Source organism: Ochotona curzoniae, unplaced genomic scaffold, assembly GCF_017591425.1.
Source record: "Ochotona curzoniae isolate NIBS_2020 unplaced genomic scaffold, NIBS_Ocur_1.0 contig_3520, whole genome shotgun sequence".
NCBI classification, from domain to species: Eukaryota; Metazoa; Chordata; class Mammalia; order Lagomorpha; family Ochotonidae; genus Ochotona; species Ochotona curzoniae.
Window position 1 is genome coordinate 312814 of NW_024465894.1, and position 25286 is coordinate 338099.

The 25286-nt window shown below is 52.5% G+C and overlaps 2 protein-coding genes across 2 annotated transcripts; one reads left to right on the forward strand and one right to left on the reverse strand.

The window, feature by feature from the left end:
* Positions 1-3203: 3203 nt before the first annotated feature.
* Positions 3204-25286, reverse strand: RTF2 (replication termination factor 2). The gene is made up of 9 exons (XM_040981276.1): positions 25128-25286; positions 22307-22401; positions 21100-21193; positions 19650-19789; positions 18937-19015; positions 8223-8336; positions 4760-4814; positions 4573-4668; positions 3204-3871 (listed from the first exon to the last, which is right to left on the reverse strand). The coding sequence occupies exons 1-9, from the start codon at positions 25194-25196 to the stop codon at positions 3696-3698; spliced, it is 918 nt and encodes a 305-aa protein (XP_040837210.1). The 5' UTR covers positions 25197-25286; the 3' UTR covers positions 3204-3695.
* On the forward strand, positions 10338-14334 carry LOC121157052 (beta-1,3-galactosyl-O-glycosyl-glycoprotein beta-1,6-N-acetylglucosaminyltransferase 7-like). Its single transcript, XM_040981039.1, has 3 exons — positions 10338-11301; positions 12524-12619; positions 14123-14334. The coding sequence occupies exons 1-3, from the start codon at positions 10338-10340 to the stop codon at positions 14332-14334; spliced, it is 1272 nt and encodes a 423-aa protein (XP_040836973.1).

Consider the following 25286-nt stretch of genomic DNA (forward strand, 5'->3'; position numbering starts at 1 on the left):
TTTTTGTAGTGGTTGTTGTTGTACACATTTTTTTGATAATCTTTGCATTTTTGATTAGGGTGTGAAGGGTCAAGGGCTAGAGGAAAGTGGGTGAGATAATTATTTTCACATTCTCTTCTTTCCTTTCTGTATCTGGGAGAAGGGGAAAGATAAGGGGAGAAGCCACACCCAGCCTCCCAACCATCCCAGGGTCTTTGGTGTGGGGCATGCGCCGAGGGTCCTGTCAAGTGGTTTTCATAGTTCAACAGTGCTGTATTGCTGCCGATCTTGCCACTTCAGTCACGATGAAATCTCTCCAGACTCCACTGGCTGACATGGTCTACCTTAGAGTCTCCGTTTGCCCAGGTATTCACTGCCAACTCTTGGCTGGGATAGCTAATTTATTTTGTCCTCTGTTATAGTACCAGGTGTCCTCTGCAGGCTCCAGTGTACTGCCATGTCCTTCATGTGCACCTGGATATGCTGTCCACTGCTCTAAGCCACTGCGGAGGCCCAGCTTTGACACATGCATTCCACAATCAGATCATGGAACCTGCAATTTTCTCCATGGTTGAAATTCTGAATCCAGTGGTTCAGATGAGGCAATTCCCAAAGAAACTTCACCTGACGTGATCCGAGACCTAATTCTTGTGTGTGCACGACAATATTGGGTCCGGCACAGTCCGTCGCCCAAATCAGCCTCCATGCACACATTGTTTAGTTGCAATTGCCAAGTCAGTTATCTCCAGCCCTGTCTTCTACACAAACTAACAGCTGTTGCTGTCCAGTCCAATCCTGCCTACAGCACACTTAGCTCCCACGCAAACCAGTGGGAGTTGTAGTGTAGGTGGAATGGTCTGCAATAACCCCCACCAGGCCCACCCCCCGCCCTCGTTACCATCCTTGCCAGTATGTACAGTGGACTGTTCCAGTCTGTCCCACACCCATTCAGCTCTCATACATGTCAGTGGGCACTGACGCCTACTTCAACCCAATCAGCCCCCCTATCCAGTCCACACACCTGCTGGTGGGTGCCACTTAATGTCTAGCCATGCCTGTCCCAGTCCTGGGTCTCATGCTCACCAGTTGGAGTGGCAACCTAAGAGAGAGGTGCCCACTGTTTCTCTAACGGACTCACTCCCACTCCTGGATCTTGCACTCTCCAGGTGGTTCTGCAGTTGAGCTCAACAGAGTTTGCCCCCTGTGCTAGTATCTGCCAGCTGATGCTGTGGCAAAGCCCAAACAACCCACACCTGCTCTGGCTTATGCATGCATGTATCAGTAGATACAGTACGCCTAGCCTGTCCTGTCTCCAATCCAGTTCACATGCAGGCCAACAGGTGTTATAGCCCTGCCTGGTCTGGGGGGGAACTCCATGCAGGCCCCCTACTGGGTTCACTCCCTACCCCTCGGGCCTTATGTGTGCTGATTGGGTGCAGTGGCCCAATCTGTTAAGGCCTGCCTAAACTTGGCATTTGCCAGTGGGTGCTATAGACTGGTTCAGCCCAGCACTTCCACCTTTCCAGCTCACACTGGTGGGGACTACAGCCTAGCCAGCCCAGCCAGCCCCCAGTCCTGGCCCTAATGTGAACTGGCTAGTATTCAGGTTGGACCTGGCATGACCCACACGCCATTCTGTCTTTCAGATTTGCCAGTGGGTGATACGAACTGGCCCAGCCTGACCTGCTCCAGACCTGAGCCAAAGGTAAGCCTGTGGTGCTGTAACCTGGCCTGGTCTGGGCTGCTTCCTTTCTTGGTTCTCATGCTCACTTGCAGGGACTGTGTCCTGACAGAGGAGTTCCCCAAGCTCCTCCATCAGATGCTCTCCCAATGTCAGATCTCACGCACACCAGTGGGTCCATGGGCCAGGCCTACTTAGTCTACCTCCTGTCCTAGCAGGAACAGTGGCCTTTCCTGACTGGCCCTCACCCATTCTGGTTCTGTTTGGGTGCTACAGCCCAGCCAAGCCTAGTCCACAACCAGACACAGCTCGTGCATGGCTCAGCAGGGGCAGACACTTGGCTCAGCTCATCCTACACCCACCCTGTTCTTACGAGCTCCAATGGGTGCTGGAGTCTAGCCCAGTCTGGCACACCCCAGACCCAGTCCACACCCATACCGAGGGAGATTGTAGCCATGTCCAGACCAGACTACAGCCCCACTCTGGCCCCCATACTCGCCAGTGGACCCACAACCCAGTCAGGGTGTCCCCTTAGCTCCCCAACCAGGCCTGATCCCAGATAATGATCTCACGTGTGCCAATGGTTGCCGACTCAGCTTGGCACAGCCCAGCTGGCCCCTAGTCCCAGCTCTTGCTGGCAAGTCCTGCAACTGGGCCCTGCTCAGTCTACTCTCATCCCTGGCTCATGCAAACCAGTGGATATGGCAACCTAGCCTGGCATGACCTTGCACTCCATCCTGGTTTCTGCACTTGCCAGTGGACTATGGCTTGCTCGGCCCTGCCAGGTCCGTCCCCTTCCAAAACCAACTCACACACTTGCTGACGGATGGAGCTGCCCTGCCCGGCCTGCCCAGCACCCAGGCCTGGGCCACGTGCTCAAAAGCAGAAGTTATGACCCACTAGGGAAGTTTCCCAGGTTCCCCCTCTCGGGCCACCCCAAGACCCAGATCTCACTCACATCAGTTGGTGCTTGGCCCTTACACCTAACGGTCTGCCCCGTTGGTCCTGGCCTTTGTTTTTTTTTATTTTGATTTTTGAAATTTATCATACAATTCTGTATAGTCTCGGATTCCCCTCCCCCCATTTTCCGCCCCCACAATTGATTCTTCCCACAATGTGACACTCTTCATAATGAGTTACAGCTCCAGCTCCATCAGTCTGCTATTTAAGTGTGCCCTGACAATACTGGTATAGACAGTCCCTGCTAATGTGCCCGGGAAAACTACAGAAGATGGGCTCCTGCCTTCTGCCTGGCACAACCATGGCTGCTGTGGCCATCTGGGGAGTGACCCAACGAATGGACAATCTCTCTAACTCTGCTTCTTAAAGAGCTGAGACCAGACACCTAAGTGTTGGCCTGGCGGGAAGGCGCAGTGAACCCCGACTACAGCCCATGTGACGGAGCAGCCATCGGAGGTGCAGGCCGCCGCCTCATACAGCGCCCCATGATTGCAAAACCACTCCTGTCTCCTATGATGCTGAGGCTGCCATGCTGTTACCAGAACATCAGTGGGAGGAACAGGGGAAAAAACAGAAAAACAAACAGGAGAAAAGGCAGCTTTATTCATGTGCCGAATCATTAGACGCTCAGCTACAACCTAACCTCGGCTATCTTCACATCTACAAACTGGGGAAGACTCCCCAAGTGCCAGGCCCACCCTGGGCTGCAGTGAGGGGACATGGGCCTTCAAAGACTCAGCAGACAGCAAGTGCAAACCTGTCTTCTCCAGAGGCAGAAAACACTGGAATTAGCATCAAAATAAACCAACCCACATCCCAGGACACCTGCAGTCTGACGTCACCACAGGCAGAAAAGGTGCAGCAAACACCACTTGGCCGCCATGGAAGACCAGGAGCAGCAGCAGGTGGAAGCGTGGGCGTGGGTTGTGAGCCCCTGTGCAAGCCAGCCATGGCTTCCCTAGACGCAGGGGCGCCACACAGCAAGTGACCACATGGGCTGAGAGGGTGGGAGGACAGCTTTATACCATCAGGTGCACGAGCCACCCAGAGACCCCGGGACAGCGAGGCGTGCCCTTCAAAAGCAGTAGGACGTGTGGGTGACCCAGTGAGCTGACTCCTCCTTGGAGCGCTTGGCGGAGCTGTGGGTTGTGAAAATGGACTTATAGGTCTCGGACTCGTCGCTGTCAGCAATGGATCGCTTTGGGGCTCCTCCTGCAGCCTTCCCAGCTTTTCCAGAAGAGCCTCCGCTCGCTGCCAGAAAAACGAAAAACACCATTGTTCGGGCTGAAGCAGAGATCCTCCCACAGCGCCCCGCTCGGAAGGAAGCCAGCAGGCTCTCAGAGGAGTGCCAGAGTCAGGAGGCAGGGGGCATTACAAAGTTCATGGAAAGCACAGGTGTGAGAAAAACAGACCCAGAGTTCAAAGCCACTGCCTAGCTCCATCTTCCAGACACTTTCTGAAGCACCCCTTTATCCACAGCACAGTCAGTCCCGAAAACAGACTGACCGCCTCGTTTCCCTGCCACTTAATCCCCTGCCGATGATGGCCTGCCAGGCACTGGTGGTCCAGCCTACAGGGGCTTCAATGCGGGCAGGGGGTCCATGGAGGCACCGGGAGCCTGCCAGCCAGGCTCCGTCAGGTGACCCACGTGCAGGGCCTGGCTGGTGCTTAAGACACAGGCCGACGTGCTCCGTCACCTAAGCTCTCAGTGAGCCTGGGGGATCAGAGCTCCTGTCCGACACCTGGGCAGCATCCATCCCAGGCGGGCCCGTGCTGCTCAACAGCAGCAACACAAGCACACCTGGGCAGACCTCTTCCGGCCTGACCGTCTCCTGGACAAGCCTGGCTGGGCATCTCTGTGACCCACTAGAGCTGGCCTGAGGATAAGCTTGCCTTCTGTCGTTCACGCACTCCCCCCTGCCCCAGGTAGCATGGAGTCTCAGCGGACATACCTGCCCCTTTGGGAGCTGCGCTGGGTTTCTTCTCTCTAGGTTCAAGGCTGGAATCTTCAGGCTTCCCTGTCTTCACTTTTGATGTCCCTGAGGATTCTATAAAGTGACAGTAAAAACAAGCCCGAGTCACCGAGGGAAAGGCCTTCCAGCCCATGCACTGCAATGCCCATCTGTCCCAGTCTCTCACCTTCGCTCACTCCTGGGGCTGACACACTCTCCGCCGCCTTGGGTTTCTTTGTTTTCTGTAGAGACAAAGAGGCCTCTGGAGGGTGTGCTCCGTGCGCTCTGCCCCCAGCCCAGCCACCGCCCAGTCCCAGGAGTCCTGTGTGACGGCTGAACACTCTGCTAGCTCAACCTGTGCCTATGTCCCCAGGAACTCACTCTGCCTAAGAATGCATCTGTAGGACCAGCACAGTGGCTCACCCGGATAATCCTTCACCTGCAAACGCTAGCATCCCAGATGGGCACCACTTCGCATCTTGGCTGTGCCACTTCCCTTGCAGCTCTCTGCTTCCGGCCTGAGAAAGCAGTGGAGGGTGGCTCCAGTACTTGGGCCCCTATGAGTACACATGGGAGGCCAGGAAAAGGCTCCTGGCTCCTGGTTTCAGATCAGCTCAGCTCTAGCCGATGTGGCCACTAGGGGAGTGAACCAGTGAATGGAAAATCTTTCTCTCTGTAAATCTGTCTTTCCAACAAAAATAAATACTGGGGGGGGGGGGGCGCAGAATGCACCTGCAGATGCCCCACTGTGGCCCAGCCAGTGTGGCCATTCAGGAGTGTAGCAGAGTAAAATATCATTCTCAATTACTCTGAAATAAATCTTTGGGGGAAAAACTCGGTACTAATTTCCTATATTCCAAAAGAAAAACCGCCAAGCAAAGGGGCTGGCACCATAGCCTAACAGGCTACAGCCTCCACCCATAGCAGACCAGCATCCCCCATGGGCACCAGTTTCTGTTCTGGCTGATCTACTTCTAATCCAGCGCCCTGCTTATGGCCTGGGAGATCTCTGTCTCTCTCTGCCTTTCAAATCATAAACAAACAGATAATTAAAAAAATAAAGATAAAACTATAGAACATTCTAGCTAATTCTTCTAAACTCTGGGTTGCTCTCATTAGAGTTTCAGGGACCAGCATTTTGCTCATCACATGTTACCTTCCAGGGTCCAGGAACTTAGACTCTAAAACAGGATACAGATACCTTAACCTTTAGGCTAAAGGCCCGCCTCTGGCAAGATTTTTTTTTTTTTTAAAGCAACAACTCATGCTAACATCACCCAGCTGCGTACAACTGAGTGGCAGAGATGACCAGCAGGACCATGCTATTTCCCCAGATGTCCAAAAGGTGGCAGTAGAAATACATAACCAAACTCCCGGAAGGCCCTTCTGAAACCAAAGTGCAGGCAGGACTCTGGCTAGCTGAGCTCCCTTCCCTGCTGAGTCTGACTGGAAAGCACCTGGAACGATACGGGGACCAGCACGAAGTGCCTGCCCTGCTCACAGCTCTGACAGGCACGCTCGGGGAGGATCTGCTTCCTGGTGTGCTGTTCTGTAAGGCAGGTGCCCAGCAGCCTGGGAATAATCTACAGTAAGTGCTGGCTCACTGGGCTCCCAAGCGGAAGTCTGTGAGAGAACTCAATAAGGTGAGACGTAAACCACAGTGAAAATCGTCAGCAGTTCAAAGGAGCAATTCTGTCCTTACTGTGCGTTTATTTTTATCAGAAAGTCACATTTACAAAGAGAAGGAAAGAGAGAGATCTTCCATCTGTCGATTCAGTCCCCACGCAGCCACCACAGCCAGAGCTGAACCAACCCTAAGCCAAGAGCCTGGAGCCTCTTCCAGGTCTCTCAAGCAGGTGCAGGATCTGAAGGCTATGAACCCTCCTCCACTGCTTTCCCGGCCACAGGCAGGGAGCTGGATGGGAAGCGGAGCTGCTGGGATATGGACCAGCACCCATATGGGATCCCAGCGCATGCAAGACAAGGACTTTAGCCCCCAGGCTACCAGGCTACCGTGCTGGGCCCCCATACTGTGTTTTAAAAAGCTGTTTTCTCAATGGCAGCAATAAAGAATAAGGCATTCTGTTTGCCAACTTGTTAAAAAAAAAAAGACCTCAAGCTTTCACTTGCTCTCAGCTCTTTTTTTCTTTTTGCTTCTATGATAATGCAAATTTAGAAAAACAACTTGGAGTTCATAAACACATTTTCTAAACCTGCCTTTCAATCTTAGCACTACCCTTATGACCAAGAGGCCCTGTAAGTACTTCTCATGAATGTTCTATTAACACTAAACTGCTCCCCAGGGGCCAGTGCCACGGCACAGCTGGTCAGGCTGCCACCTGCAATGCTGGCATCCCAGATGGGCAGCAGTTCAAGTCCTGGCTGTTCCGTTTCTGGTCTAGCTCCCTGATGGTGCACCTGGAAAAGCAGTGTAAAATGTCTCAAGTCTCTCAGACCTTTTTATCCACAGGGCGACCTGGAAGAATCTCCTGGCTTCAGATCAGCCCGCTCTGGCCATTGAGATTATTGGGGAGCAAACCAGTGGATGGGAGACCTTCTTGTCCTTTCTGTAAGTCTGTGATCCATCTGGACACTGGCAGGAAGCTGTCTCAGAAGCAGAGCAGCCCAGACTTGAACTGGCGCCCCCACAGAGATGCTGATGTGACAATGACAGCTTACCTCACTGGTTCACACTACCAGCTCTTGGATATTTTTCAATTAAAAAGTTATTGTGGGGGCCTGGCGGCGTGGCCTAGTGGCTAAAGTCCTCGCCTTGAACGCACCAGGATCCCATATGGGCGATGGTTCTAATCCCAGCAGCCCCACTTACCATCCAGCTCCCTGCCTGTGGCCTGGGAAAGCAGTCGAGGATGGCCCAAAGCCTTGGGACCCTGCATCCGCGTGGGAGACCTGGAAGAGGTTCCTGGTTCCCGGCTTCGGATCGGCGCAGTACCGGCTGTTGCGCTCACTTGGGGAGTGAATCATCGGACGGAAGATCTTCCTCTCTGTCTCTCCTCCTCTCTGTATATCTGACTTTGTAATAAAAAAAAATCTTAAATAAGTTATTGTGAGCCTGTTCACTGTGTTATCATGTAAACAACACTTCTACTGCTTCTGCAAAGAACACAACACACAGTGTTCCCCTCTGCAGCCCCCAGAGCTGCCGCCTGCCCCAAGAGCTGACTTCCTGGAGAGCAGGGAGGCTACCTGGAGGATGGTTCCTGGCCCTTGAAGGGCTAGCCTCTTCCGGGCAGTGGCGATGGCAATGAGGGCTCCCAAGAACCCACCCAGCCTGCCAGCCGATTGTTGGGCACCTTCCAATCTGGGGGCGTGGGACCTTCAGCTGCTACAGTGGCAATGAGGTTTCACTTTGTTTTGTTTTTCAAGTATGAAAGCTGAGGATGTGCTGTTAGGGCCATGGCAGCGAGGACAGCGACACTGCTGCCTCTCCCCGGGCTGGCAACCCCTCCTCACAGTGATGCCACCACCCCCACTTCACTGACAACAAAGTTATGTAAGAGCCAACATGGAATGTTCTAGAACTCAGGCCCGTCTCTGATCCCTGCCAACAGCCTCCTGCAGGGTTACAATCGATTCTGCAGCATGGGAGAAGGCCGAGCAGACCCACAACCCGAGGATGCCCCACTTACCTTTCCCAGCTTTGCTCTCAGCCGTCTCTCCTCCATCCTCTTCCTCAGCATTTCTACATCCTCCTTGGTACCATTGAGCACAATGATGTCATCCTCCTGGAAGGCAGCCCCACACTGGGAAGGCAAGAAAGCAAAGGCCGTCGTCACGCAGGGCCCTCTGTCCCAAGCATGGGTCCTAAGCTCCAGGTCCTGCAACCTGCTGTTTGCATCCTGGCTCAGCCAGCTCTCAGATCCCAGCCCAGGCCTGGGAAGGCTCCGTCCACACAGGTATTAGCGTGAGAACCCCCCAGAGTGCTACCTGCCAGGGACCTGCCTGCAAGCTTCGTCCTTGCAGTGTCTGTGAACTTGGATTGGGGGGGTTGCAAACATCGAATGTACATTTTTTAACTGAACAAGATGGCTCGTGGTGCCAACACAGTCAGTGAAAGTAAGGGGGTTGAGGCTCAACAGCTGCCTCCCAGCAGAGGCTATGCCAGCAGCACAGCAGAAGCCCCAGGCACTGAAGGGTCCTTGGGGACATGGTATGCACACTGCTGTGTTTCATAGCTGGGAAGTGATTGCCATGTTATCCCTCAAGGCAGGATTCTTGCAGCCTCTACAGCCATGTCTGCTTTCCCATGCAGCTAAGCATCCTGCCCTGACCACAGGCTCAGCTCCCACAACACAGACCCTCCGGGAGCCACAATGGAAAGCCAGGGCTTCTCCGGATGCTACATAAGAAGAGACAAGATTGCAAGATGACTTTTATTTATCCCTTTAACTAAAAAGGGTCATCTATCTCAATTCTGCCAACTGTACAGCATTTGGGCACTGGGCCTGGATGTCACGACTGCACCCAGCAGTTCTCAGAATGCCCGCCGGGACCTGCGCCGCGTGCATGCTCTTGCTGCCTGTTGTCTCATTGGGTTTTCCCAGCAGGTGATCTGGTCCTGAAGACACACTCAGCAACCGTTTCCCAGTATGTAAGTGGAATCGGCAAGGATGAACTCCCCAGGGATGTAACAGCAACAACACAGACTGCCAAGCAACCCAGTGTGCTGAGGAGCCGAGTCACTGCCAGACGCCAGGGAGAGAACGCTGGGAGCTAACTACTGCCCTGCCAGGACCCCCTCCTGGGCGGCTACCACCACACCTGCCCCGCCAGGACGCCCTCCTGGAGGCTGCCACCACTCCTGCCCCACCAGGACCCCCTCCCGGTGGCTGCCACTGCTCCTGCCCCACCAGGACCCCCTCCGGTGGCTACCACCACTCCTGCCCTGCCAGGACCCCCTCCCGGCGGCTGCCACCGCTCCTGCCCCACCAGGACCCCCTCCGGCGGCTACCACCATTCCTGCCTTGCCAGGACCCCCTCCCGGCGGCTGCCACCGCTCCTGCCCCACCAGGACCCCCTCCCGGTGGCTGCCACCGCTCCTGCCCTGCCAGGACCCCCTCCCGGCGGCAGCAGGAGGAACACTCCCTTGTGAACACTTTGTTAACGCAACGGTCAACAGCAGGAGACAAGCAGGTATTACTTTTGAGGTATGAAACACTTTTCTTCTCCCCACTATTGTGTTGAAATAGAAGTTTTAGAAGATCAGACACCTGAAATGCCTGTGCTCCAGCATCTTTAACCACTGTTTGTTAAACACCAAGAAAACATAAGCGTAATATTTTCACAGTGTGAATGGCTGGGACTGGGTCTGGCTGAAGCCTGGAACCAGAACTGAATCAGAATCTCTTATATGGGTTATCTGGGCTGTAAACTAGTGGCTTGGAATCCTGTTTCTCTCACTGGCTCTCAAACAAGTTAACTGTTTTGCAATTTCTTTACATGGAATTACATCTATAGTGAAAACGAGCATATCGGCAATTGCGGAATGGGGTGGGCAGGGTGGACTAAAGGGACAGGATAAACTGAAGGCCAGTGAAATGCTTGTTTTCTTGGTGTGGGGCGCTTCTGTGGGCATACATGTAAAAACAGATCAAACTGGACATTTGAAATGCATACAGTTTAGTATGAATCATAAAGTTGAGGTAGGGGAGTTACAACCACCTGAATTCTATCCATTGTTCTCTTAGGAAGTTTGAAGGCAAATTTCAAGCTACGGTGATGAGAACACACTTGGAGCCCAAACCATGAGCCAGCTTCGAGCCAGCAGGCCGGGACTCGGGGTGTGTGTCGTCATCTGCATCTTCCTTTTCCTTTATTTAAGGAATCCAGTTCCTGAGGACCCAGAGGAGGGGCCCACCTCCGCGGGAGGGCTGGAGTGTGGCTTTTACCCAGATGAGCTGTGTTCAGCGTTATTTGAAGGGAAACCAGCAGCCCCCCAGCTTGCAAAATTCTGTAAGATCTCTCATCAATCCCAAATACTTGCTCACTTACACACATCAGGAAACTGCTCTGGCATTTCCCAGGGGCTACGTTTTATAACCAAACCCCTGTCGGCAGAAGAGGGCAACTTTCCCTTGGCATATATTATCACTGTTCCTAAGGAGCCGGCGTCGTTCGTGCAGCTTCTCAGAGCGGTTTACGCGCCTCAGAACGCTTACTGCATCCACGCCGACAGGGAGGCCTCCGAGCAGGCCAGGGCTGCCGCGCAAACTCTGGCCGGCTGTTTTGAAAACATTTTTATTTCATCTGAGAGAGAGAAGGCAACTTCTGCTGCTGTCACAAGACTAGAGGCAGATATTAACTGCATGGAGGATCTAGCTCATCCCAAATTCCAGTGGAACTACGTCATCAAGCTTTGTGGACAGGACTTCCCAATCAAAACCAACCGAGAAGTCATACACTACCTCAGGAGCAGAGCGAGGGATAAAAACATCACTCCAGTCAAGGCCCCAAAAGCTACATCCACGACAAGGCCGCGTCGCCCCGACTCCAGTGCTGAAGAACCTACCCACGTGTCTCCAAACAGAAGAGCCCACGCCGAGCCGCCCCACAACATCACAGTTTATTCTGGCAGCGCTTACTTTGCTCTGACGAGGAAGTTTGTAGAGTTTGTGCTGACTGACATTCGTGCAAAAGACTTGCTGCAGTGGTCCAAAGCCGTCGAGCGCCCCGAGCAGCACTACTGGGCGACCCTGAACCGACTGCCAGGTAAGGACAGGGCAACACAGCCAGGCACCCGGGACAGAAGCAAGCGCCATGCTGTGTCCTTCGTCTCCCTTCTATTCTGCTGGTTTGCTGCAGTATTGTCAATATTTTGTATTTTAGCGGTCTGACATTCACTGGAAGTCCTTCTTTGTTTTTAAAGATTTATTTATTTTCATTGGAAAGTCATATTTATAGGAAGAAGCAGATACAGAAGCATCTGTTGGCTGGTTCACTCCGCAGTGGCCGCAATGGCCGGAGCTGAGCCAATCCAAAGCCAGGAGCTTTTTCTGGGTCTCCCATGTGGGTGCAGGGTCCCAAGGCTTTGGGCCGTCCTCAACTGCTTTCCAGGCCACAAGCAAGGAGATGGATGGGGAAACAGAGCAGCCAGGACATGAACCAGAGCCTATACGGGATCCTGGTGCAAGCAAGGCAAGGACTTTCAGCCACTAGGCTATTGCGCCAGGCCCTCACCAGAAATCTTATTCCCAAACCAACATGGCTACTTCCATTCCCTCTGCAGAAACAAGCAGCAGCGCTCTGCAGCTCTTAGAGAGCGCCTGAAGATTCCAACCCTACCTCTTTGGAAAGGTCTTTATTTCTTCATTCCCTGAATAAAAATACCACTGGAGACCTAGTTCCAGACACTGAGTAAAGCACTTAAGAAAATTCTAAAATTAGCAATGTTCTGTGGTTAATCTGATACAGGAAAGTCCAGAAATCCAAAATATTCCAAAATCTGAAATGCATTTTGGTCCCCAGCGTTTCAGATAAGAGACTCTCATGCGCTTCCGACAGTTTCTCTGAACGGTGGCACTCCTGCCAGTCGGCTTCAGGGCCTTCGCTCAGTGAGTAAGTGGCCGGCCCTAGCGGAAGTGCGGCTGCAAGTCTGAAAAGCCACCAGTCCTCTAAACACTGCAAACAAGCAAATTCCCAGGAATCGGTAGCATCTAACTGTTTGATTTCTCATAACCACTGCAACTTGCATATAACCACGGGTGGCACTCTGAAAAACCAAGGGAGTTACAAAGACCGGAAAGGGATTAAAAGCAAAATGTCAGTTTCCACGGCCAGTGCAGCAACATTCCCTCCCACCCTCCAAGCACTGAGAAGTCCGCATCCAGACTGGCACTCCCCCTCCGTCCATCTCAGGACCACGGCACCCAGGCCCAAGGAGCTGGGATGCTGACCCCACCCTCTGTCCACACTGATTCCTGTCTCTCTTTAGATGCTCCGGGTGCCACACCGCACGCTGCCTGGGAAGGACACATTTGCGCCATTAAATGGAGAAATGAGGAAGGCAGAGCTCACAACGGATGCAAAGGTAAACCCTTCATGCTAATTTATCAGAGGATGCGGCTGCTGCCTCAGCCAGCGCAGACACCCAGTCATGTCTACGCTGAACCCAGAATCATCCAGATTTCCACTCAGCACAGCTGTCCATACAGAGCACACACACAGATGACAGACACAGGCCGGTAAATTCTCAAAAAGTAGACACACAGCTTGGCTAAAAAAACCCCAAAAAACTGATTTTTATTGAAAAGGCAGACTTACAGAGAGAAGGCAATACAGAGAAAAGTCTTCCATCCACTGGTTTATTCCCCAAGTGGCTACAACAGCTGGAGCTGAGCCAATCCAAAGCCAGGAGCCAGGAGCCAGGAGCCAGGAGCTTCTTCTTGGTCTCCCATGCAGGTGCAGGGTCCCAAGGCTTTGGGCTGTCCTCGACTGCTTTCCCAGGCCACAAGCAGGGTTGCATGGGAAGTGGAGCAGCTGGGACATGAACCAGTGCCCATTTGGGATCCTGGCGCTTGCAAGGTGAGGATTTAGCCACTGAGTCACATTGCACCAGGCCCAGAAAGAAAAATTTTAAATAACAGTATACAAGTTCTCTGGCTTTTTCAACCTATTTCTGGAATTGAAACTCAAACACTAATGGAAAGTGAACTCTGTTCCCCCGTTTCTCTGATAAAATAGAAAGCTGGGTAACATGGGCACACACTTCCATACAGAGGCCAGCAAACTACTGTCTGCTGCCTAGATTTACAAGTAACATTTTACTGGGACACAGCCGCACTCACTGGGTACGTCATTCACACATAAAGAGCAGAACTATGGAGTTAGGACAGGGACCTCACCAGGGACACAAAGGCAGATACATACAGGCTGTGGCCCTATGCACAGCTGGCTACACCAACCCACAGCGCAGGGTGCTGTTTGCACCGTGCACACTCTAAGCAGGGAGACTGGTACGACCGGGTCTACTGCCGCACGCACACCTCCCAACCTCCCCAATCTGTGGACGCTCGGAATCGCTTTTCTGAGTTGTGACATGGAGGCTGCCGCAGGCTTGTGGTCCAACGAATCAGAACCAAGTAGACCTTTCTCTTTAAAGTCTGATTACGTTTGGATACTGTCAAGTGCTTCCCTCTGCATTCCTGCTCTGGGAACTGCTCCCGGGAATGAGCTCTCCTTTGTGTCCCTGCTGGTGTCCCCAAGGTCTGTTACCAGGGTGACGCACCATGGGAAAGGTCTGGGAGGAACTGGGACCTGGCCATGCAGATGGGGTCAGCACGCACATTTTGGGAGCTGACTTAGGAACTAACACTTCTTATGACCTGTCCACAGTCAAGAAGACTTAGCACTAACACAAACAGTGACTACATCTCCTTTTGTCATCAATTAAAGCTCCTCATGAAAGCCCCCGTCAAGCAATTATGGAAATACGGTTCACGTGGAATTCTGGTGAAGCCAGGAGCATGCGCCGCCTTGCACGTGATCTAAGCTGGTGGGTAACACACAGTGACACTTCCGGTTCCCTTTGCAGGTCACTACGTGCAGGACGCCTGCGTGTACGGACCAGGAGACCTGCCATGGATCATTCGGTCGCCTTCTCTGTTTGCCCACAAATTCGAGTCCTCGGCAGACCCACTCGTGGTCACGTGTCTGGAAAGGTGGCACAGACGCCAAGTCCTAGAGCAGGCAGAAGTGCCCCTGGAGCCACAATGGCACTTTCAAGAGGAGAGGCCTTTCCCATGAAGCTGGCCCCTCACTGCCCATTCTGTTTCCGGCAGTGGAAACCGGAGGGCCCCGGGCCAAAGAGCGAACACGGGGCTAGTATGCCTTCACACCAAGCGTCCAGAGTGAGGTCCACGTGACCGTGACGACAGGCCACTCCTAGTGCTGGGAAGGGAGTCATCACAGCGGTCACAATTCAAGTGACCGCTGGCGCCGGGCAGAGAGACCCTGCGAGGTCGCCAGCTCCTGTGAGCAGAGGCCGAGGCCGGACTCGAGCTGCAGTCAGAACAACACGTCCGTGTGAGGGTCTGGGTGCCCCTAATAAAGAGCAACCCCGCTGACAATGAAGGCACGCGCCCAGAGCAGTCCGACTCGGCCGAGAGCAGCCTAGCTGGTGAGCCTAGACCTGTTTCTTCTCCAAAATGATTGACCTACGATTTTCTTATCATTTGCGCAGGACAGAGCATACAAGCAAGAGAGCATGCCCCCCTGTGGTTCACGTTCCAGACGCCCCAGTGACCAGGGCCGGGCAGGCCGGGAGCTGGCAGCGCAGTGCGGGTCCCAAGCTGAGCCCTGTCAGTAAGATGAAACTGCTCTGGGGTGGGACAACGTCTTAAGAAGGCTGCCTAAGTGTCCATGGCCTTCACACATCATGACAGGTACCTTCTGCGCAGCTGTCCAATACAGCTCACCGGCACTGGAAGTAGGGCTGGTACAACTGAAGAAGTGGATGCTAATTTTATTTACTCCCTAAACTTATCGTTAGTTTAATTTTCGACCCGGGTGGTGAGGGCCACCATGCTGAAGGGTGCTGTCCGAGGGAGCCATGAGTGCTCCTGGCCACCCCTTGGCTCGGAGCGCTGCTTCGGCAGCTGTGGTCAAGAACTTCACAAACTGTCAGAGCTCTCAGCCCTGCACAAGGTGCATTTGCCTTGTCAGTGGAGTGTCCAGGGAGGGGCAGCTGTACAGTCAGTAAGCCGCAGTCGTGGAGCGCGGCCTGCAGGCCCTGTCCTGGGTGTTACCGACTCCCTGAGGCATGATATCCAGCAGATCCTGGAGGGCCCCGTGGAGGAGGCCAACGCTTCAAGCCAGGCTGAGCTGACCACTTGAAGAGACCCCCTCCACCTCCTACAGTTTAACTTTTCTCCTTGCACGGCATCACCTCCAGGAGATGAGTGTAAAAAAGCAGCACGTGCACACACGTCTCTTTTACTTCTGACTTAAAAATGCGGACACAGGGCCCGGTGGCGTGGCCTAGCAGCTAAAGTTCTCTCCTTGAATATGCCGGAATCCCATATGGGCGCCAGTTCTAATTCCCTAAGCCCCACTTCCCATCCAGCTCCCAGCTTGTGGCCTGGGAAAGTAGTCGAGGATGGCCCAAGGCTTTGGGACCCTGCACCCGTGTGGGATAGCTGGAAGAGGTTCCTGGATCCTGGCTTCGGATTGGCATAGCATTGGCCATTGCGCTCACTTGGGGAGTGTATCAAGGGACGGAAGATCTTCCTCTCTGTCTCTCCTCCTCTCTGTATATCTAACTTTCCAATAAATAAATAAATCTTAAAAAAAAAAGGGGGCCTGGCGCGGAGGCGCAGTGGTTAAGGTCCTCGCCTTGCATGCCCGGGATCCCATATGGGCGCGAGTTCTAATCCCCTAAGCCCCACTTCCCATCCAGCTCCCTGCCTGAGGCCCGGGAAAGCAATCAAGGACGGCCCAAGGCTTTGGGACCCTGCACCCGCATGGGAGACCTGAAAGAGGCTCCTAGCTTCGGATCGGCATAGCATCGGCCGTTGCGCTCACTTGGGGAGTGAATCATCAGACAGAAGATCTTCCTCTCTGTCTCTCCTCTCTGTATATCTGCCTTTCCAATAAAAATAAAATAAATATTAAAAAAAAAAAAACGCGGACACATTCCTGTCACCTGCCTACCAAGCCTAAATAAACCAGAAAACCCAGGAAATGCTACTGCCTGATCACACTCCGTACCAAGGCCAGTCCTCCACCATCACTCTGGGATCCCGGGGAAATGCACAGGGTTTCACAGGTCTGCGTGGCCTAAGGGGCAGAGCAAAACAAAAACAAAAGCAAAACCAAAGCCTTCCAGCAGGTCTCTGGCCGTGTTCTCAGCAACAAGCACATCGCGTGCTTTTGCAGCCTGGAATTACCTCCAGTGTGTTTTGTGCTAACGCGGCAAAGAATACAGTGGGGAATATAATTCATCTTTTGGCTAGTGATTTGTTTGTAGTAAAAACAATAAAAACCTAGCAACTCCATCTCTCTGGACCCTGATTACTGAAATCCAGCGCACACACCATGCGTGTCAGAACTCGGACAAAGCTTTTCACACCCTCAGGCCTCTTCAAGTGAGCTGACAAGCAGGATGATTGGTGAGGCTCGGGCTGAGAAGCTGAGACGCCACAGCCCACCAGCACGGTTCCTAGATGCCGGCTGCTCAATCCCAGACCCTGCAGCCCTGCAGCGCCTGAGAGCCACACTTCAGGCACGACAGCCGACACTTAACACCAACTGTCCCCACCACCTGACGGCCGAACACGTGGTGCTGCCCCACCAGTCCCAGCAGTGCAGGAAAACGTGTCACTCACGGCTGGTGGCGGGGCTGCTGCTGGCAAACCTGTGTCACTCACAGCTGGTGGCGGGGCTGCTGCCAGCTGAGCAGCAGCAGAGCACTGCCCGGTGGTGGTCTGGGTAAGGACTGTCCTCACGTGCTTACTGTGCTTACCTTTGCTTTCAGAAGGCACTCTTACTAATAAGGTAAAAAGGCGTCCCCCGACACAGCTCGTGTGGCCACCCTGCAGCAGGCTCCCACGTCTCACTGTGACCCTGAGTCTGCATCGTGAGGCCACGGCCAGCAGTGTGCCGTCCCCACAGTGACCACACTTCCCAGCACCGCAGTTCTCGGAACACAACCCTTGGACTAACTGTACTTAGAAAATCCGTGCCTAGCACTGTGGCCCCTCCTTCCTTCATTCACATTCCCTGCCACCCAGCAGTTCCTGGAACTGCATGACCCCCCTTTTCTTTCGGCAAGCGTAACAGAAATGGCTGGCGCGTGCTGCTTCTCGTGGGGCGCCCAGATTACATTGTTGAGGCTCCCGAGTCGTCCACGTGGTGACATGACTGAGTTTCGGCCAACAGAACCTGAGCAAAGTGTGCCACCCCAGGCTTAAAAGGCCCCAAGGTGGATGATCTTCCTCATCAAGTCAACAAGTCGGAGGAAGTCAGAGCCGCAGGGCAGGAAGAGCCCCAACCTTGAGGTGACCAAGAATGGTCACGGCATCTGCCTCTGCAACGCAAGGGCTGGCTGTTGCTCCGTCCTACTCAGCAGACTCAGTACCACTAACTTCAGAGCCTTTATTCGGAAACTGGGGCTTGATTCTTAGTAACAGCATGAGTTTATCATTTTCATTCATTTTAAGCTGTTACTGCTTGGATCTAAAAGGAAACCATCTGAGACGTTACTGCCATTGCAGAGGGGCACAGTGACAACGTCAAGGCCAGAGCTGGAGTGTGAGCCCACACTGACACGCCAGGCTATCCGCGTGAGTGTGAGAAACCCAGTCCTCATCACAGAGTTTCTGGGTGAGGTTTCACAAAGTTCCTTTAGCAGAGGGATGATTCTAGGACTAGCACGTGTCCAGGCTGCTTCAAGGCTGAGTTCTAAAATCCACAGCCCTGCTGTGGACAGCGGCCCAACTGTCCTCTCCTCCCTCTGCCCTGGCCCTCCCTCCTGCTCCGTCACAGCCAAGCTCTCACACAGCTGGCCGGGCTGGCTGCTGGGTCTCCTTCCGGACGTAGCTACTCCTCCATGGGTGCCTCACCCTCCCTCGGCTGGAGCGCCTCACAGGCTTCCTTTTCATCAGGTGCCACCATCAGTCCCACCATGATCATCTATCTAGGTGTCTGTCTCAACTGGCAGAAACCTTCATGGACCCTACCCAACAGATACGCCACCCAACAGTATCTAGGACTCAACAAGACAACGGGTCTGATGGAACCTGAGCAGAGGTGACGCAGGTGACATACAGTCAGAACCACTGGGGCCTGGGACATCACACCATCTGCCAGGCCAGCAGAACTCACCAAAAACACAAACGCTTTCGGTCCCAGAGGAACCCCTCCATGTGAGCCGAGAACATGAACTCCCAGATCAAGAATCTGCCCCTTCAGGGAAGCAGTCAGGGCACACTCCGGGGAAGACAGCTCCACAGATGAAGATGCAAGCCGTGTTGTGCGTCCCAAAGACTCGGCCCAGTGGGGAAACTGACACACTTATACAATGACATCACAGTGGGAGAGATAACAAGGTGCCCGGGGAATATGGAAGAGCGAGCTCCGGGACTAAGGCTCCCAGAGCAATCAGCCCCTCCAGGCTCGCGGCTGCAGACACAGGCAGCAAGGGGCATGCTGACAGCAGTGCGGGAGTGGTCCCCCGGCCAGGTAGGCGGTGGTCAGATCCCAAGAGGCTGGCTCTGAGCTTCCAGCAACGAGGAACCACGCACGGGTTTTAAGCAGTAACTTACTCTCTTAGGAGAGACACAGGGAAGAACCTTTAGCCGTTTGGTTTAGTTACTAAGAAGGAACAAACTGTATGTGTCAAGAACTTACCGTGTGGCAAACTTCCGCTTTTATCTCTTTCAAAGCTCGTTCAGAAAACACACAGCCACAGCATCGCAGGAAGCAAAACCTGGAGAGAGAGAGAGAGAGAGAGAGAGCAGCGTGGACCATAACAAGAGCTCACAGAGCCCGTTCCCACGGCGTCAGCTCATCTTCCCTGGGTTTACACAAAGGAGAAAGGCTACATTTCCTTAAAAACAAGCAAAACTGTCCAAACTGTAAAAAGAATTTATCAAATCAATATAAAACTTTAAAAAATATTAAAAAAAATCAGAAGGCAGACTAGAAACTCGAAATATTTTTAAAATTGAAGTTAACTAGATGCTTATTTACTGAATATTCAAAGGGGCCTGGAAAAGCAATAGCAAACAATATAGCAGAAAACAGGCAGAAGGCATTAACATAGATTTCACGAAACATAAAGATCCCTACCCTAAAATGCTAAAGAAACTCTTTGCAAAGCCCCGACATGTGAACACGTGAGCGAGGACACAGCCCACGCATCGGGAGTGGACACAGCGTGGCACGGGCGAGGACACCTGGCCGTGTTCAGGAAGAACTTGCACAGAAACACGCTGGCCCACGTGCGAGTGCTGGTGAAGCCCTGAGGGGCACGTGACCAGGCACGAGGAGGAGAAGGAAGCTACGGACCACGCAGCTCACCAGCAGTTCTGCGCAGACCCCCTCCCCCGTCCACAACTGACCTGTGACGGCCACTCATCTCCAAGCCCACCACGGGGCAGATGAACCGCGCCCGCTGCAGGTCGTCATGCTTGTCACCCTTTGTGCTCTCTTTATCCCCTTCCCAGGCCGGGTTATCAGAAAGCTTTAGTTCCGTCACATGCTGCAAAAAAATATCATTAATGTTTTAAAAATTCACATGGCAAAGACAACACCTTTTCCCCTAATGAGCGGTTAAATCAACAGAGAAATGGCTCTTCCAGTACCTTCCCAGCCAAGCTTCTTCCAGCTACTTTCTTTTGGACATCAAGAAACATGGACAGGGCCTGGCGTGATAGCCTAGTGGCTAAAGTCCCCGCCTTGCATGTGTAGGATCCCATATGGGTGCCAGTTCTAATCCTGGCAGCCCTGCTTCTCAACCAGCTCGCTGCTTGTGGCCTGGGAAACAGGAGAGGATGGCCCAGAGCCTTGGGACCCTGCACCACATGGGAGACCTGGAGGAGGCTCCAGGCTCCTGGCTTCAGACTGACTCAGCTCCAGCCATTGTAGCCGGTTGGGAAGTGAATCAACACACGGAAGATCTTCCTCTCTGTCTCTCCTCTCTATATATCTGACTTTGCAATAAAAATAAATCTTATTTAAAAAAAAAAAAACTTGGACAAAAAGTTACATTATCAGTTGTACAGAAAGGAAAACTTAATCTTTATTTATGTCAGAGAGCGAGGCACTGCTCCTGTCCCGTGGTTCACTCCCCAAACGCCGACAAGGCCAGGGCTGGATCTCCCGGGCTCTGCACTGGAAGGATGCCAGAGCTGGACACGACACCGGGGACTCTGGTATGGGACAGGAGCGCCTCAGCTGCTAGGCTAAACAACACTGCCTAACAAGGTTTTTGTTTTTTAAATCTACCAATTAGCAAGTAGATTAATTACATAATTCATATTGTATATTTATTATTTAAGGAAAAATAACCTGTCACATAAAAAAAAATTAGTCTTCAGGGACCAGTGCTGTGGCACAGCAAGCGAAACTGCCACCTGCAGTGCGGCATCCCCTCTGGGTTCTGGTTCGAGTCCCGGCTGCTCTGCTTCCAGTCTAGCTCCCTGCTAATGCACTTGCTAAAGGAGCGGACGGCCTGAGTGCCTGGGCCCTGACGCCAGTGTGAGCAGCTTCTGGCTTCGGCATGGCCCAGCCCTGGCTACTGGCAACAGTGATTTTACCCACTTTTCCCTAATCCTGGACCCTTCTCACCCTGGTTAATCACCATCAAATAAACAAAATAAGTTTAAAAAAAAAAAAAGCCGCATTCACATGTGTGGGAGCTCTTGACCGCCCAGGATCACACCTGGGATGAGGCAGCTGGCAGGGGCGGGAATCCCACCTTTCTGAGTTCAGTCTGTTGACAAGCGTGAGTTCTGTAAAGTCAGTCTCAACCACTGCCACCTGTGGGCACTCTGGGACCACCTGTCTCACCTTCATGCTTTTGATGTGAGATGCTGCTTTCCCAAGAGCCTTTTCCGCAGACTTGTCCAACAGAAACTCAATGACGGCATCTTTGTTATAAAGTCTGTAACAATAAGCATTAGTTCAAACATGACAGCAACAATCAACTTCGAAATAACCAAACACAAAAGGCAGAATCAACTGAGCACAATCCAAAAGTCAAGCACATTTGAACACAGACACATCCTGCATCACTAACAAGACAAAGACAGACACCTGTATAGTTTGAGGGCCAAATGTGACCCAAAAAGGAATTTTACAAAACTGTACAATTTGGATATAACGCGATAGTTGGTTAACCTTCCCCTGCAAGAGCCAGGATATCATTCGGGCACCCATTCACGTCCCAGCTGCCCTACTTCCCATCCAGTTCCTGCTGTGGCCAGGAAAAGCAGTGGAGGATGGCCCCTGTATCCATGTGGGAAGCCTGGAAGATGCTCTTGGCTTTGTGTCAGCACAGCTTTGGCCAAGGCACTCATTTAGGGAGTGAATCAGCAGATCGAAGATCTTTGTCTTTGCCTAGCCTCCTCTATATAAATCTGTCTTTCCAATAAAAATAAAATAAATCCCTTTTTTTAAAGTTGCAAGATTTAATCTTAAAATACATTTTCATCTTTCTTAAAAAATAAAAATAAAAATCAGGGCCCAGCACGATGGTCTAATGGCTGAATTATCTTCTTGTATGTGGCAGGATCCCATGTGGGAACCAGTTTATGTCTCAGCTGCTCCACGTCCCATCCAGCTCCCTGATTATGGCCTGGGAGGACAGAGGACAGCCCAAAGCATCGGGACCCTGCACCCACATGGGAGACCTGGAGGAGGCTCCAGGCTCCTGGCTTCAGATCAGCTCAGCTGTGGCCGTTGTGGTCACCTGAGGAGTGAACCAGCAGATGGAAGATCTTTTATCTCTGCTTCCTGCAAATCTGACTTTCCAATAAGAAAAATAAATATGTTTTTTAAAAAATCAATAAAAAATAAAAATAAACAATCCATGGATTTTTAAATAAGCTAAATGGTTTAGGAGAGTGCAGGGTAAGTTAAAAATCTGGGAATGATATGTGCCTTATAACATTTTCTTGGGACAATTTCTATTTTGTAAAAACAAGAAATGCACTCAAATAGTCAAATAATCAACATCATTTAATAAACTCATCTTGCTTAAGTAAAGGGACCATACCTGCCAAGTTCACAAGCAACTATTGGCCGTCTTAATATTTCTTGACTTAGAGTACAATAGTTCCACTGGGCCACTAATTCAGCATCTTTATCAACCTAGAAACAAAGAAAGCAAAAAGTCCTTTTAATCCAGTTTACTTTTAAAAGATACATGGTCAGTACAACACAGAAATGTCTCAGTAATACCAGACTATGATTTTTTTTCAGCTCAAAGATAACGGCACATGAAGTTGTGATTTTTTTTTTCTTTTGAGATTTTACTTATTTGAAAAGTAGAGTTACAGAGATTGAAGGAGACAGAGCTCTTCCACCCACTGGTTCACTCGCCAAGCAGCCTCAAAGACCAGAGCTGGATCACAACAAAACCAGGAGCCAGGAGCTTCTTCCAAGTCTCCCATGTGGACACAGGGGCCCAAGGCCTCAGGCCAGCTTTGGCTGCTTTCCCAGGACCATTAGCAGGGAGCTGGATTGGAAATGGGGCAGCGGGGATTAGGACTGCCAAGGGAAGGCAGCATCATAGGCAGCAGCTTTCCCCGCCCCTTCACAACGGCCCTAGCAAGCCCGGATGTTTCAAGTCACCAGTAGTTAACACTACGTCAAACAAGGCCTGTCTAAATGAGGCAAATACAAATAGGGAATCCATATCATACCACTGGACACTTCATACAGGCTACACACCAAAATCAATGCTTACATCTTAACAGTAAATTGGGCTGGCCCCACAGGGAAAAAAAGCCATGTATGGAGTTTCAACCACATGACAGGCTCCAAAGTTACAGCAAAATTTAAAGACACAGATGGTTTTTTCAAAGTTCAGCACAAAGAGTATATAATGCTTTATAAAAAATGACCATTTTAACAGTAATAAGTGCTTTGTGTTTATTCACTAAGGAAAATATCCAATTCTTATCTCCTTCTATGCTTTCAAAGTTCCCATCAAGACTTGTTGAAACATCCCTTTGGGAAGTATGGGATCACCCATTCTCAGACACCTGGGCTCTCTCCGAATGGTTGTCCCAGTCTATCCGTGCATGCTCCCTCTGGCATTTGGAGCTGTGCTGCCAAGGACCCTGCAGAGCACCCTGCAGGCCATAAGCCCCCACGGGGGTGTGTGACCCTCAGCCTCGGACTGCCCAGCCTCCAGAATCCTGAGATGATGGATGGATGGATAGCTTTTTCCTTTATCAACGGCCTGGTTTTAAGTATTTTATCACAGTTCTAGACACCCACAGGATGTAAAGACACACAGAAGACCACCCACAGCTCTCAAAGCAAACAGGGTCTCTGTAGAGGATTTCACATCCCACTCTTACACGCCTGATATGCTAATACAGCAGGACAGCATGAATGGGAAAATCAAGCCCAGCGTAGCGCCTACCGGCTGAGTCCTCACCTTGCAACTGCCGGGATCCCATATCGGCGCTGGTTCATATCCCGGTTGCTTCACTTCCCACCCAGCTCCCTGCTTGTGGCCTGGGAAAGAGTAGAAGATGGCCCAAAGCCTTGAGACCCTGTACCCACGTGGGAAACCCTGGGGAAGCTTCTGGTTCCTGGCTCCTAGCTTCAGATCAGCTCAGCTCTGGCTGTTGTGACACTTGAGGAGTGAACCAGTGGATGGAAGGTCTTTGTCTCTCCTTCTTTATGTATATCAGACTTTCCGATACAAGTAAATAAATCTTTAAAAAAAAAAAAAGGAAAAATCATCTTCTGGAACTGCATTTTTTTACAGCAACCACTTCAGCGCCTGCTGTGTGTCCGGCACTGCACTCAGCGCCTCGAGTTAGCAGCTCCACCGCTAACAAGGAGAAACCCGGGCTCCAAGAGAGCTTAGGTTACCTGTCTGAGGTCACGCAGCCAACAGGAGCTAGGATCCGACCCCGGAGAGGTGAGCCTTGCACCAGGAGCCAGGATCCAACCCCGGAGAGGTGGGCCCTGCACCAGGAGCCAGGATCTGACCCTGGAGAAGTGGGGCTTGCACCAGGAGCCAGGATCTAACCACGAAGAGGTGGGCTCTGCACCAGGAGCCAGGATCTGACCACAGAGAGGGGGACCCTGCACCAGGAGCCAGGATCCAACCCCAGAGAGGTGGGCCCCGCACACTGAGCCAGGATTTGACCACGGAGAGGTGGGCCCCACACATTGTGAGCCAGGATCCGACCTCACGGAGGTGAGCCCTGCACTCCACAAGCCAGGACCAATCCCGGAGAGGTGGGCCTTGCACTCCACGAGCCAGGATCCGACCCTGGAGAGGTGAGCCCTGCACCAGGAGCCAGGATCCGACCACGAAGATGTGGGCCCTTCACTTCATGCTCTTAACCATCCCTATTACTTAAAAGAAAAAACAAACAAAAAAGCAGGGCGACTGTCCTTCAAGTCCTTGCCCGGATCCAGGAGATACGGGCTGGCACTAACAGGTACAAGCCTGGGGTCGGCTTCCTTCGTCCACCGCCCGTCCCGCCATGCCTCCCAAACCACACACACACGTGGGGGAAAGGCCACACTTGAGCGAGTAGTACACCGGGAGGAAACGGGCAACCACTCCAGATCCTGGCAACCGCCCCGCCGCCCGGCCTAACAGCGCACGGAGTTCAAGTCCCGGCTCTGCAGGCTTCACCTCGGGGACCTCCACGTCCCCATCCTGACACCCACGAGGGGGGCAGCGAGCCCATCCACGACTGCTATGAGAGCCACCGGAGACGGCGGATGTCCAGCGATGTCTACTCCATACCAGCAAACGCCCGCTGTTCCTAGTGTTACTGGAAAGCCCAGTCCTCCCGACGGACTCCGGGAGCGCAGCGCCCCACCCGGCCCCCGTGGCTCACCTTCTCGACCTTCTTAGGCCCCTTCACTAGCTCATGCCTCTTAGGGATCGTTCCTCCATCGCAACCCATGGCGGAGTCGCAGCCCCCAACCCAACGGCGGCGGAGCCACGTCCAGGGTCTCCGCGGAGAAAGCTGCAGCCACTTCCGGCGCGCCCCGGT